Source organism: Cinclus cinclus, chromosome 1, assembly GCF_963662255.1.
Source record: "Cinclus cinclus chromosome 1, bCinCin1.1, whole genome shotgun sequence".
Classification (NCBI taxonomy): domain Eukaryota; kingdom Metazoa; phylum Chordata; class Aves; order Passeriformes; family Cinclidae; genus Cinclus; species Cinclus cinclus.
Window position 1 is genome coordinate 151123631 of NC_085046.1, and position 12041 is coordinate 151135671.

The 12041-nt window shown below is 51.4% G+C and overlaps 2 protein-coding genes across 2 annotated transcripts in view; both read right to left on the bottom strand.

Moving 5' to 3' along the window:
- LOC134043772 (leucine-rich repeat-containing protein 14-like) overlaps window positions 1–12041 on the bottom strand; it is a 62179-nt gene that overhangs the window by 34255 nt on the left and 15883 nt on the right. The window lies entirely within an intron of this gene.
- Window positions 4389–9002, bottom strand: LOC134048339 (leucine-rich repeat-containing protein 14-like). The gene is made up of 5 exons (XM_062500064.1): window positions 8871–9002; window positions 8648–8705; window positions 7368–7665; window positions 6653–7276; window positions 4389–5666 (listed from the first exon to the last, which is right to left on the bottom strand). The coding sequence occupies exons 1-5, from the start codon at window positions 9000–9002 to the stop codon at window positions 5108–5110; spliced, it is 1671 nt and encodes a 556-aa protein (XP_062356048.1). The 3' UTR covers window positions 4389–5107.

The window sequence follows — 12041 nt, forward strand, 5'->3', positions numbered from 1 at the left end:
GGGGTGTCCTTGAGCTGGTTTTGGGGTCCTTGGGTTGGTTTAGGGAGTCCCTGTACTAGGGCAGGTTTATTTTAGGAGGAGTCCTGGGGGTTTAGGGAGTCTCCCTGGACTGGGGAGGGGCATTTTTCGGGATCCCTACGGTGTATTAGGGGGTCTGAGACAAACACTGAAGTCGTTTGTGGATCACGGGAATAAGGAGGGTTGTTTCAGGGGCGGTCCTCATGCACTTGGGGTGTCCTTAAAGTGATTTTTGGGGTGCTCAGTGGGTCCTTGGCTTGGTTTTGTGAGTCCCTAGAATGGGGGCCAGGATGGTTTAGGGGGATCCTTGGTTTTTCTGGGGTGTCCTTTGTCTAGTTTGTGTTTTTGGCGTGGTTTAAGGAAACCTTAGAATGGGGGAGGTTTGGTTTAGCGGAGTCGTGGGGATTTTTGGGGTGTCCCTGGAATGGGGAAGGCATATTGGGGGTCCCTGACGTTGTTATAGGGAGTGGGAGAGAGACTTTAATGTAGTTGAGGGGCACCTTGAATGAGGGGAGTTTGGTTTAGAGGGGTGTTGAGGCTTTTTGGGGTGTCCTTGGAATGGTTGAGGGGATCCTTCAGATTTTGAGGTGCCTAAGGGACCGTTTTGGAGTTGGTTGATCTTGAATCTTTTGGGGTGTTTTCAGGCTGGTTTTCAGGAACCGCAGGATGTCTTTGGGGTGATTTGGGGATCCCTGCAATGAAGGGCACTGGTTTGGGGGATACTGGGGGTTTTTGGGGTGTCCTTGAGAGTGGTTTTTAGGACACTGGGGGTGTGCTTGGGGTAGCTTTGTCATCTGAGGGGGTAGCAGGGCTTGTTTTGGGACTCCCTGGAATGGGGCAGGTTTGTTTTAGGGGGGTCCCGGGGCTTTTTGGGGTGTCCCGCGGTGACCCGGAGCAGGCAAACAGGGCCATGGCTCGGCAGTTTTTGCGCTGCAGTTGGCGCAGGCAGGGCGAGCAGGCAGGGCTGCAGGTTTTCTTGCTCGTGAGGTTTGCTGTGCGTTGTTTGCTGTGTTCCTATTGGCCGGTTGGTTTTGGGGTTTGTGTTGGGAACGGTTTTTGCACCGTGGCAAACTGCGGTCGGTACAAGTGCGTGTAAGCAAAATGGAACCCTCCAAAAAGGATGAGTCTGTGCAGACCCATTCCTGCCCGGAGTGTTGGAGCTGAGCAGTGGTTCCGGGGGGCTGCGCTGGGAACAGCTGAACCATCTCCTGTCGCTGCTGGCCTGGGGGAAATGGATTTGTAGAGAGTTCTCAGGGCCTGCCAGAAGGCTCACACTGTGTGCGACCTTGGAGACAAGAAATGCTTGGAGATGAGAGATGCCGTGGAGTAGGACAGGTATTGTGGAGAGACAAACGGAGCTAGAGAAAAGTTTCAGAGGGTGGCCTTGCAAATAAGAGTGGATACTTTGGAGAAACAGAACTGTGGAAGATGTGCTGTAATGGAAGGCACGAGGGGTGATTGTAGAGGATGGGCTTGAAGGCATTTGACAGCAGGATGTGACAAAAGCTGATGGGCCAAGAAACGCTTCTAAATGTATTGGAATTAGGAAAGAGTTGGCTTCTGATTGGGATGGCGTGAATTATAACATCTGTATTGTCTCAGCCTCAAGATTCGTCAAGGCAAAATTAGATTGGAAATGAGGACAACGTTTTACACGGAAAGAGTGATCAAGTACTGGAATGGTCTGCCCGGGGAGGTGGTGGAGTCACCATCCCTGGATGTGTTCAAAAACAGACTGGATGTGGCACTCGGTGCCATGGTCTAGTTGAGGTGTTAGGGCAGGGGTTGGACTTGATGGTCTTCAAGGTCTCTTCCATGCCAGTGATTCTGTGAATTCTGTGAGAATTCCATCAAATCCAAAAGAAGCCCAGATCCCCCCAAAAAATCTCAAATCCCTTCAAACACCCAAAATGCCCCCAAAAACCCCAAATCCCAAATTCCACGCCATACCACCAAACCTTAAAAAAAAATTTAAATTCAAAATCCCTTAAATCCCAAAATCCCCACATCCTATAATCACCCCATGTCCCAGGCACCCCGTATGCTCCCCAAAAATCCCAAATCCCAATAAAACCCCAAATCCTGCATAATCCCCAAATCCCCAATTCTGGCCCATTTTTCTCTTCCAGGCTGACATCGAGGAGGCTCTGCAGGAAACCCGCAGTGAGTCTGGGGGGTATTTTGGGGATTTTGGTGCTTCAAAACTACCAGAGAAAAATAAAAATCCATCAATCCTCCCTGAGCTGTCCATGGTGATGCACGGAATAAAAACACTCGCGGGTTCCAGGCCCCGGCCGCTGCCCCTGCAGGTACCGGGGCCCCGGGAGCGCGCAGAGCCGCAGCAGCGCCCCCACCCTCATGGCGACAGCCACCGGCGACCCCCGACACGGCCGGGCCGCCTCCCTGTCGCGACAGGCGACAGCAGCGCCACCGGCGGCACCCGGAAGTGGCCGGGCGAGGGGGACCGGAATGTGTGCGCACCTCGGGTGGTGCGGCGGTGAAAAGGTTCCGGGGGGAAGCGGAAGTGGAAGGAGAGGGCCCGGGGGTTGGTGCCGCCGCTATAGGGGCGCCTATGGATCTCCAGACCCTATAGAACCTTCCAGTCCGCCCTAGAGACCCTCCAGAGCTTCCCTATAGGGTCTGGGACCCCTATCGAGCCTCAGCGGACCCCATAAAAATCGCCCAGAGGTGGCTCCTGGTGCTGCGTGCCCTCATGGATCTCCTATAGGTGCCCCCACCCGATCTCCGTTTCCCGCCATTTTCCCCTCCAGGCCCTCAGGGCCCCACAGGCACCGGGAGGAGCAGCGGGATGAGGGGAAAAATGGGAAAATGGGGCAGGAAAATATTGGGATGAGGAGGGAAATACCAAAATGAGGGGAAAAATACCAAAGTGAGCGGGAAGACAACAAAATGGGGATGAAGAGAGGGAAATGAGGTGGGAAATCTCCAAGCATGAGGCAAAAAAACAAAGAGTTAGCCTCTAAAAACCAAAATGCGATGGAAACCTATGAGAATGAGGGGATACGCAGTAAAATGTGGTAAATCCCCACCAAAATGAGGCAGAAAACCACCAGAACTTGGTTGGAAAAAACTGGGATGAGACAAAACATAAGAAATTGAGGTGGAAAAATACCAGGATGAGAGGTAAAATAATGGGTTAAGAGAAAAAGAAAAAAAAAAACAAGAAACAAAACAAAAAAAACCACACACACAATAAAATGACACAAAAGCAAGAGAAAAGGAGGTGGAAAACTACTAGAATTAGGAGAAGAGCCCTAGAATGAGGGTAAAATATCAAAATGAGGTGGAAAACAACTAAATAAGTCTCAGAATACCAAATTGAAGGGGGAAAACAGCAGAATGAAAGGAAGAGAGTAGCAGAAGCAAAAAAAAAAAAAAAGAGAAAGAAAATGAATGGGATGAGAGGAAAATGCCAAAATGAGGTGGAAACGAAAAAAAAGAGGGGAAAAACACTATGATGAAGCAGAAACACGCTGGGGAAATGTGGGAAAACACTAGTATGGAAAACCAGCCAAACTGAGGTAGAAAACCAGCAGGGTTTGGTGGAAAAGCTCTGAAATGAGGTGGAAATGAAGGAAAACATAGAGGATGCATGAACTGGAAAAAGGACAGGGAGAGATCCCTCGGGAAATCCCATCCGGGCATGACACACTCAGGCTCTGGGAGAGGATGAGTTTATTTCCAACGGGATCAGAACAGGATAACAAGACCCCAAACCCAGCTTTTCCCTCCCCCAGTTCACTCTTTCCCGGCTTTCCCTCAATGCCTCCAGCAGCGCTGGGAGCCGGGACCATCCCAGGGGAGTTTTCCATGGATTTCTCCAATGGCAATCCATCCCAAGGTCAGTTTTCAATGCATTTTCCAATGAAAGGCCATCCATCCCACAGCGAGTTTTCCATGGATTTCTCCACTGTGTCATTCCTGGGGAAGACAATTCCTCCTGGACTTCTCCAAGGGGTCAATATGTCGAGAATATCCTGCTCCAAAGTATTATTCCTTCGCTGGATTCCTGCCAGGAACCTGTTCCTCTTTTCATGGATCCACAGGTCCCTCCCAAGATGCAGCTCCAGGATGAGGTCCCTTTGGATTGGATGCACCACAGAATTTTGGGAATTTCTACACCAGCACCTTGGAATCATCTCCAGAGTCGTTCCTTTCTGAAATTCCTGACCCAGAATTCCAGCTGTGCTATGATTGGTTTTCTCTGACTCAATTCTTACTCCAGAGGCACTGCCTATGTTCCCAACAGGATTGGCCAAACACGGGAGAAGCTTCTGGAAGCTTCCCATGGAATCTGGCCCTGGAGCCTCCTGGAAATTGGCTGTGCAAAGGCAATCCAGGCAGAAAAAGCACCAGGATGAGATGGAAAATCATGAAATGGGATGGGAAAATACCGGGCCGATGTATAAAAATATCAGTAGAAAAAACTGGGCTGAAAAAACATGGGGAAAAGTAATTAAATGGCGGAAAACACTGGGATGAGGCTGAAAAATACGGAGATGAGGGGAAAATATCAGAATGGGATGGAAAAAACCTCAGAACATGGCAGAAAATCGAATACACCTGTGAAAATATTGGAACTGTTCAGAAAACCAACAAAAGCAGTCAGGAAAGTGCAGTAACTGGGACTGACAGCGCTGTGCATTGAATTAGCATGTGCAGTTTGATAACCGCGATGCCTTGGCAAGAGCAAACAGAGCTTGGAAGATTACAAGGAGGTTGGATCGAGACTGGCGAGAGGGAAGACGATGGAACAAAGTAGAAATGTGAAGTTTATCTCTGTGATTTTTAACCCAATGAATGCAGTAAAAAATTACTAGCCCTCCTGAAAATGGGATATAAGCATAGGTAGCTCAGAGTAAAATTGGGATTCTGATCACGAGTCAGTAGTACCCGTCTGTCTCTCAATTGTCAATAGAAAAGCACTGAAATGAAAGGAAAAATCCACTGGAATGAGGCAGAAATGCAGCGGGATGAGGTGGAAAACACCTGGATTTCAGGAAGGAGGTGGCGTTGCTTTTTCTTGATGGAGGCTCCGAGATTTTCCCTCCTCCAAGGGTTTCCCAAATCACAAGGAGAAGTAGTCCGGAGCTCTGTGGTTGTCGCGATCGTAAGTCCAGACGAGGTCGCTTCTCCCAGAATTCTCCAGGAGCTGGGAAATCTCGGCGGCAGCTGCCGCCAAAAGTTCCTTATCCACAACCTTTCTATTTAAAGTGAATCCTGATGATTCCATATGGTAGCACTCCTTGGGCTCAGGATACACGACCAGCTGGAGATCTGGAAGCTCCAATGTTTTCTGGAGCAGATTCTTGAGCGCGTCCATGGACAGGGGATTGTAAGAGAGGTCCAGGAAGCGCAGGCGGGAGCAGCGCTGGAGCGTTGGGATCAGCGCATCCAGGTGGGAGTCGGTCATTTCGCACGCCATGAGAGTCAGGTGCAGCAGCGAGGCCGAGGTTTTCTCCAGGAGCCACCGGAGCGGCTCCAGGAGGCCTTGGGAGACTTTGAGGCGGCTCAGATCCAAGATTTTGAGGGCCGGAGCATGGAAGCTTTGGGAGAGGAAGGCGAGATCGGCGGGAACGAGGGAGCAATCATTCAATTCCAAGCTTTCCAATGGAGCACGGAGGTCCCTGGCAGGAGGGAAGAGGGAGAGGTGAAGCCAAAGGGAGGATTGGTGGGAGCTGCGAATGTCAGGATTCCTGGGGGAAATGGGGGGAATGAGAGCCTTTATTGAATCCATGGAATCGCAGGATTGTGGGATGGGTGAGAGAAAGAGCTCCAAGAACATCAAGTTCAACACCTGAAAACCCTGGGATTTTGGAATGATGGTATCATGGATTTATGGAATGGCTGAGGTTGTTGGAAAGGTATCCAAGACCATACAGTTTGACTTCGGAAAATCTGGGGATTAAGGGGTCATGGAGTCTTGGAATAATGGAATCACTGAGGTTGGGCAAAATCTCCAAGACCATCAAGTTCAAGGTTTGAAAGTCCTGGGATTATGGGATCCTATAGATGGGGAATTGTGGAATAGTGGAGTTACGGGGTCGTGGAACCATTCTAGTTGGAAAAGGCTTCAGGATCATCAAGTCAAATCTTTGTGATTTCTGGGATTAAGGAATTATGGGATCATGGAATCACGCAGTCCTGGACTATTGGGATAATGGGATCATGGGAATCTGGCATCACTAAGGTTGGAAAAGCTTTCAGGGACCATCGAGCCCAAACTTCGGCAATCCTGGAATCATGGAATTTTGGGATCATGATCTTACGGGATAATGGAAACACTGAGTCATGAACTACTGGGATAATGGAATCATGGCATCATGGGAATACTGCCAAAACAAAATCCTGGAATCATGGGATTGCTAAGGTTGGACAAGACCTCCAAGATCCTGACATCCAGCTTTTGAGAATCCTGGAATCATGGAATTCTGGGATTGTGGAATTATGGGACATTGGAGTCACAAAATACTGGAAATCATGAGAACATTGGTACAATGAAAGCCTGGAACCACAGGATCACTCAGGTTGGAAAAGACCCTGAACATCCCTGAGCCCAACCCTTAGGAATTCCCGCAGAGCGCAGGAGGGCCCCGCTCTGTGGGGAACTCACCAGAGGATCTGGTGCAGATTCCCCGAAAGCCAGGAGGATCCCAGGTTGAGCTCTCGGAGGCTGGGCAGCATTCCCAGCTGCCTGGACATGCTACGGATTTTGTTGGCTGATTCTGCCGTCTGGTTCCTCAGGTCCACATTGCTGTACTCGAGCTTGAGACTGTACAGCTGCGGGAAGCGCAAGAGGTGCGGCAGGATCTCCAAGAGCCCCTTCAGTCCTGAACAGGTGGCATGGAGATTTATCCTTCGCAAACAGGATGGATCCAGAGATTCCAACAAAGGCACGATCTCAGATGCTGGAATGAACTCTGTTTTGAATTCGCGGCACTTAAGGCGTAGTGGGCTGGCAGCTCCGGCCTGGAGCCCGTTGCACACAGTATTGTAGGAACTTGTGTTGATACACAGGTCGGTGTGGACGTCCATGCCCGGGGGCCATGGAGCGGCTGTGGCAGCTCCAGAGCGACCTCTGTGCCACTGGGATCCATGCCTTTGGAATTTCTGCTGGTGATTGGACACCTGCATGCAAGCCTTAGCCAAAACAACTGTGATGAATGGGGTGGTCAACCCAGCGGGCGTGTTGCCAGTCACGGAATTTGAGAGTCCAATCATATCCAGCACGCGCAGCCTGGGAAAACGGGAATAAACCGTCAGGAAAACCCACGAGAATGGATGGAGGAATTGGAGGTCGTGGCCTTGGCGGAATTCCCAAAACCCACCTGGAATGGCAGCCGGGCTCTTCTACATCCTGCTGGAGCTGCTCCATCACACCCTGGATGACAGCCTGGACGCAGTCCTTGCAGGAATGATCCCGGAGCAACTTGCGGTGCCCAAGGAGCCGCTGCAAGAGGAGCTCTTTGAAAGGCCAAGTGGCCACCAAATCTCGCAGCACCAGGGGTCTCCCATCCAGGAATGCCACTTGGAAAAGGATGGGATAGAGATGGGCAGGAACGGCAAGACGAGGGTGGTGGGCGACAATGCAGCGGGCGCAGAGGAAAGCGAGGGAATCCATGGATTCTGGGGGGCTGCGGGAATTAGGTGAAAGTGTGAGGATCCGTGAGACAGAGAAATTGAGAATCAAGTATCCAGAACTGCTTTGACCAAAAGGGGGCTGACAAAACTGTACCTTTACTGTGATTGATGGTGCTTACAAGAACAGGAGGAGAGCAAGGCCCCAAGGTGAGATCAAGAGTTAGAGTGCGCAAAGAGGATGCAAGGACAAAGGCACCACAGGATAAGGCGGTCCTCAGACCCCGGAAACCTGGAAAACTGGTATCAAAGTCCGGAAAATGACAAAGGATGGAAAAGAGAGCGTGGGCAGGGAGGCAAGGTGAAAATTTCATCTAGAGGAGGACGATTTCCTTCATCCCAAAGACCCCCAGATGACCACCAGAGCAACCAAAAAGGAACAAAGCGCAGCGGCAAAGAGGCGAGGAGTTCATTTCAGAATGAAGCGGCGATAGGCAATGAATCTGTAGGAGGGGTATTGTGTAGTCCCAGTTTGTGGAGAATAAAAGGAGAGGCGCAGGTCGCCAAAGGTGTGCGTGTTTTTGGAGGAGCTATCCCCCATGCACCTCAGCGCTGAAAAATACATACCTACTGTTATGACTCATTTTCTGGATTATAGAAAGTTTTTACACGCTTCACCCCAAAGATGAGGAACCACCACGGGAGAATTCCTGTGAAGCCCGGAATCCAAGGATATCCCGAAGAAAAAAAGGCAAGTTGTGGGAGAAAGTGGGGTCGGTGTTGTGAGTGTATCCGCAGCGCTTCTCCCTAGAAAGAGGGTACGAAAGCTCCCACCAGGGCAACCCCAAAACCCGTCAAGGATCTCAAAACTCACCGAATATCTCTATTTTTCCACAGACATTTCCAAATACTCCAAGTCACCGTAAAGTCACCTGAGGGATTCCCAAAACCGGCCCCGGTTCCCCCCCCACCTACATGGTGCCCCCCACTCATCTCCGGCGTTTAGCACCAACTCGCCCCCAGCCTGTACGGAAGCTGCACTTCCGTGTCCGCGCCTTGCAGAACCCAATCAGCGAGCGAGGCCCGCTCTGGAGGCAGGGTCTTTACTTTTCGTAGGCTCTCACAGCTGTCTGTCATTGCTTTTGTTTAGTCTAATTCCCTAAAGAACGGCATGGGCGGACGCTTTGACATTCCGCCTTTCCATTTGCTCGCTTCGCTGTCAATCACTCAATACTGCCTTTCTATTGGCTAACGATTGGTGGGACCGCCATTCGTTCTGTGGCAACTTGGGCGTCGCGGCCGTGCCTCCCTCGATCCCCGATCCCAGTTTCAATCCACGACCCGGAATCCCAGACCCCGATGCCGATCCCTGATCCCGCGGCCATGGAGCGGCAGCAGGAGCTGAAGGTGCTGCTGAAGCGCTGGGAAGCGGAATTCCTGCGGGAACGGCGGCGGAAACGCAGCCAGGTGCTCCTGAGGGGCCGCGGCGGGAAATTTGTGAGGGGGGGGAAGTCCCTGAGGGGAATCCCTGGAAATGGGGGGAGGAGGGGGGGAGGGGGCTGGTTTGGGGGTCCCTGGGGTGGTTTTGGGGTGCCGGGGGGTTCTTTAGGGTGGTTTGGGGGTGGTCCTGGAATGGGGGATGTTGGCTGAGGAGGGTCCTGGGTTTGTTTTGGGGTGTCCTTGGGAAGGTTTTCGGGTATGAGGAGGTCCCTGGGTTTTTTATAGATCGGGGTGAGGTTGGTTTAGGCGGGTCCTTGGGATTTTAGGGTGTCTCTGAATACCTTGAGGGGGTCTTTGAGGTGATTTAGGGGGTGCTGGGGTGTCTTTGAGGTGATTTCGGGGGTTTTGGGGGCCTCTTTGGTGTGGTTTAGGGAGTCCCTGGAATGAGGGAGTGTGGTGAAGTGGGGTCCTGAAGCTTTTGGGGTTTCCCTCACAGTGGTTTTGGGTTTTTGGGAGGGTCTTAAGGGTGTTTTAGGGGTGTCCTGGAACGGGGGTTGGGTTGGTTTAGGGGGGTCTTGGATATGTTTGGGGTGTCCTTGAGCTGGTTTTGGGGTCCTTGGGTTGGTTTAGGGAGTCCCTGTACTAGGGCAGGTTTATTTTAGGAGGAGTCCTGGGGGTTTAGGGAGTCTCCCTGGACTGGGGAGGGGCATTTTTCGGGATCCCTACGGTGTATTAGGGGGTCTGAGACAAACACTGAAGTCGTTTGTGGATCACGGGAATAAGGAGGGTTGTTTCAGGGGCGGTCCTCATGCACTTGGGGTGTCCTTAAAGTGATTTTTGGGGTGCTCAGTGGGTCCTTGGCTTGGTTTTGTGAGTCCCTAGAATGGGGGCCAGGATGGTTTAGGGGGATCCTTGGTTTTTCTGGGGTGTCCTTTGTCTAGTTTGTGTTTTTGGCGTGGTTTAAGGAAACCTTAGAATGGGGGAGGTTTGGTTTAGCGGAGTCGTGGGGATTTTTGGGGTGTCCCTGGAATGGGGAAGGCATATTGGGGGTCCCTGACGTTGTTATAGGGAGTGGGGGAGAGACTTTAATGTAGTTGAGGGGCACCTTGAATGAGGGGAGTTTGGTTTAGAGGGGTGTTGAGGCTTTTTGGGGTGTCCTTGGAATGGTTGAGGGGATCCTTCAGATTTTGAGGTGCCTAAGGGACCGTTTTGGAGTTGGTTGATCTTGAATCTTTTGGGGTGTTTTCAGGCTGGTTTTCAGGAACCGCAGGATGTCTTTGGGGTGATTTGGGGATCCCTGCAATGAAGGGCACTGGTTTGGGGGATACTGGGGGTTTTTGGGGTGTCCTTGAGAGTGGTTTTTAGGACACTGGGGGTGTGTTTGGGGTAGCTTTGTCATCTGAGGGCGTAGCAGGGCTTGTTTTGGGACTCCCTGGAATGGGGCAGGTTTGTTTTAGGGGGGTCCCGGGGCTTTTTGGGGTGTCCCGCGGTGACCCGGAGCAGGCAAACAGGGCCATGGCTCGGCAGTTTTTGCGCTGCAGTTGGCGCAGGCAGGGCGAGCAGGCAGGGCTGCAGGTTTTCTTGCTCGTGAGGTTTGCTGTGCGTTGTTTGCTGTGTTCCTATTGGCCGGTTGGTTTTGGGGTTTGTGTTGGGAACGGTTTTTGCACCGTGGCAAACTGCGGTCGGTACAAGTGCGTGTAAGCAAAATGGAACCCTCCAAAAAGGATGAGTCTGTGCAGACCCATTCCTGCCCGGAGTGTTGGAGCTGAGCAGTGGTTCCGGGGGGCTGCGCTGGGAACAGCTGAACCATCTCCTGTCGCTGCTGGCCTGGGGGAAATGGATTTGTAGAGAGTTCTCAGGGCCTGCCAGAAGGCTCACACTGTGTGCGACCTTGGAGACAAGAAATGCTTGGAGATGAGAGATGCCGTGGAGTAGGACAGGTATTGTGGAGAGACAAACGGAGCTAGAGAAAAGTTTCAGAGGGTGGCCTTGCAAATAAGAGTGGATACTTTGGAGAAACAGAACTGTGGAAGATGTGCTGTAATGGAAGGCACGAGGGGTGATTGTAGAGGATGGGCTTGAAGGCATTTGACAGCAGGATGTGACAAAAGCTGATGGGCCAAGAAACGCTTCTAAATGTATTGGAATTAGGAAAGAGTTGGCTTCTGATTGGGATGGCGTGAATTATAACATCTGTATTGTCTCAGCCTCAAGATTCGTCAAGGCAAAATTAGATTGGAAATGAGGACAACGTTTTACACGGAAAAAGTGATCAAGTACTGGAATGGTCTGCCCGGGGAGGTGGTGGAGTCACCATCCCTGGATGTGTTCAAAAACAGACTGGATGTGGCACTCGGTGCCATGGTCTAGTTGAGGTGTTAGGGCAGGGGTTGGACTTGATGGTCTTCAAGGTCTCTTCCATGCCAGTGATTCTGTGAATTCTGTGAGAATTCCATCAAATCCAAAAGAAGCCCAGATCCCCCCAAAAAATCTCAAATCCCTTCAAACACCCAAAATGCCCCCAAAAACCCCAAATCCCAAATTCCGCGCCATACCACCAAACCTTAAAAAAATTTAAATTCAAAATCCCTTAAATCCCAAAATCCCCACATCCTATAATCACCCCATGTCCCAGGCACCCCGTATGCTCCCCAGAAATCCCAAATCCCAATAAAACCCCAAATCCTGCATAATCCCCAAATCCCCAATTCTGGGCCATTTTTCTCTTCCAGGCTGACATCGAGGAGGCTCTGCAGGAAACCCGCAGTGAGTCTGGGGGGTATTTTGGGGATTTGGGTGCTTCAAAACTACCAGAAATAAATAAAAATCCATCAATCCTCCCTGAGCTGTCCATGGTGATGCACGGAATAAAAACACTCGCGGGTTCCAGGCCCCGGCCGCTGCCCCTGCAGGTACCGGGGCCCCGGGAGCGCGCAGAGCCGCAGCAGCGCCCCCACCCTCATGGCGACAGCCACCGGCGACCC

Excerpts from the sequence above, each read along its gene's own strand:
- LOC134048339 (XM_062500064.1), bottom strand. The coding sequence starts at position 9,002 with ATGGCCGCGGGATCAGGGATCGGCATCGGGGTCTGGGATTCCGGGTCG. Across the intron at positions 7,277-7,367 it reads GAGCCCGGCTGCCATTCCAG|GCTGCGCGTGCTGGATATGA; the intron begins GTGGGTTTTGGG and ends CCGTTTTCCCAG. Across the intron at positions 5,667-6,652 it reads AATCTGCACCAGATCCTCTG|GGACCTCCGTGCTCCATTGG; the intron begins GTGAGTTCCCCA and ends CCCTCCTGCCAG.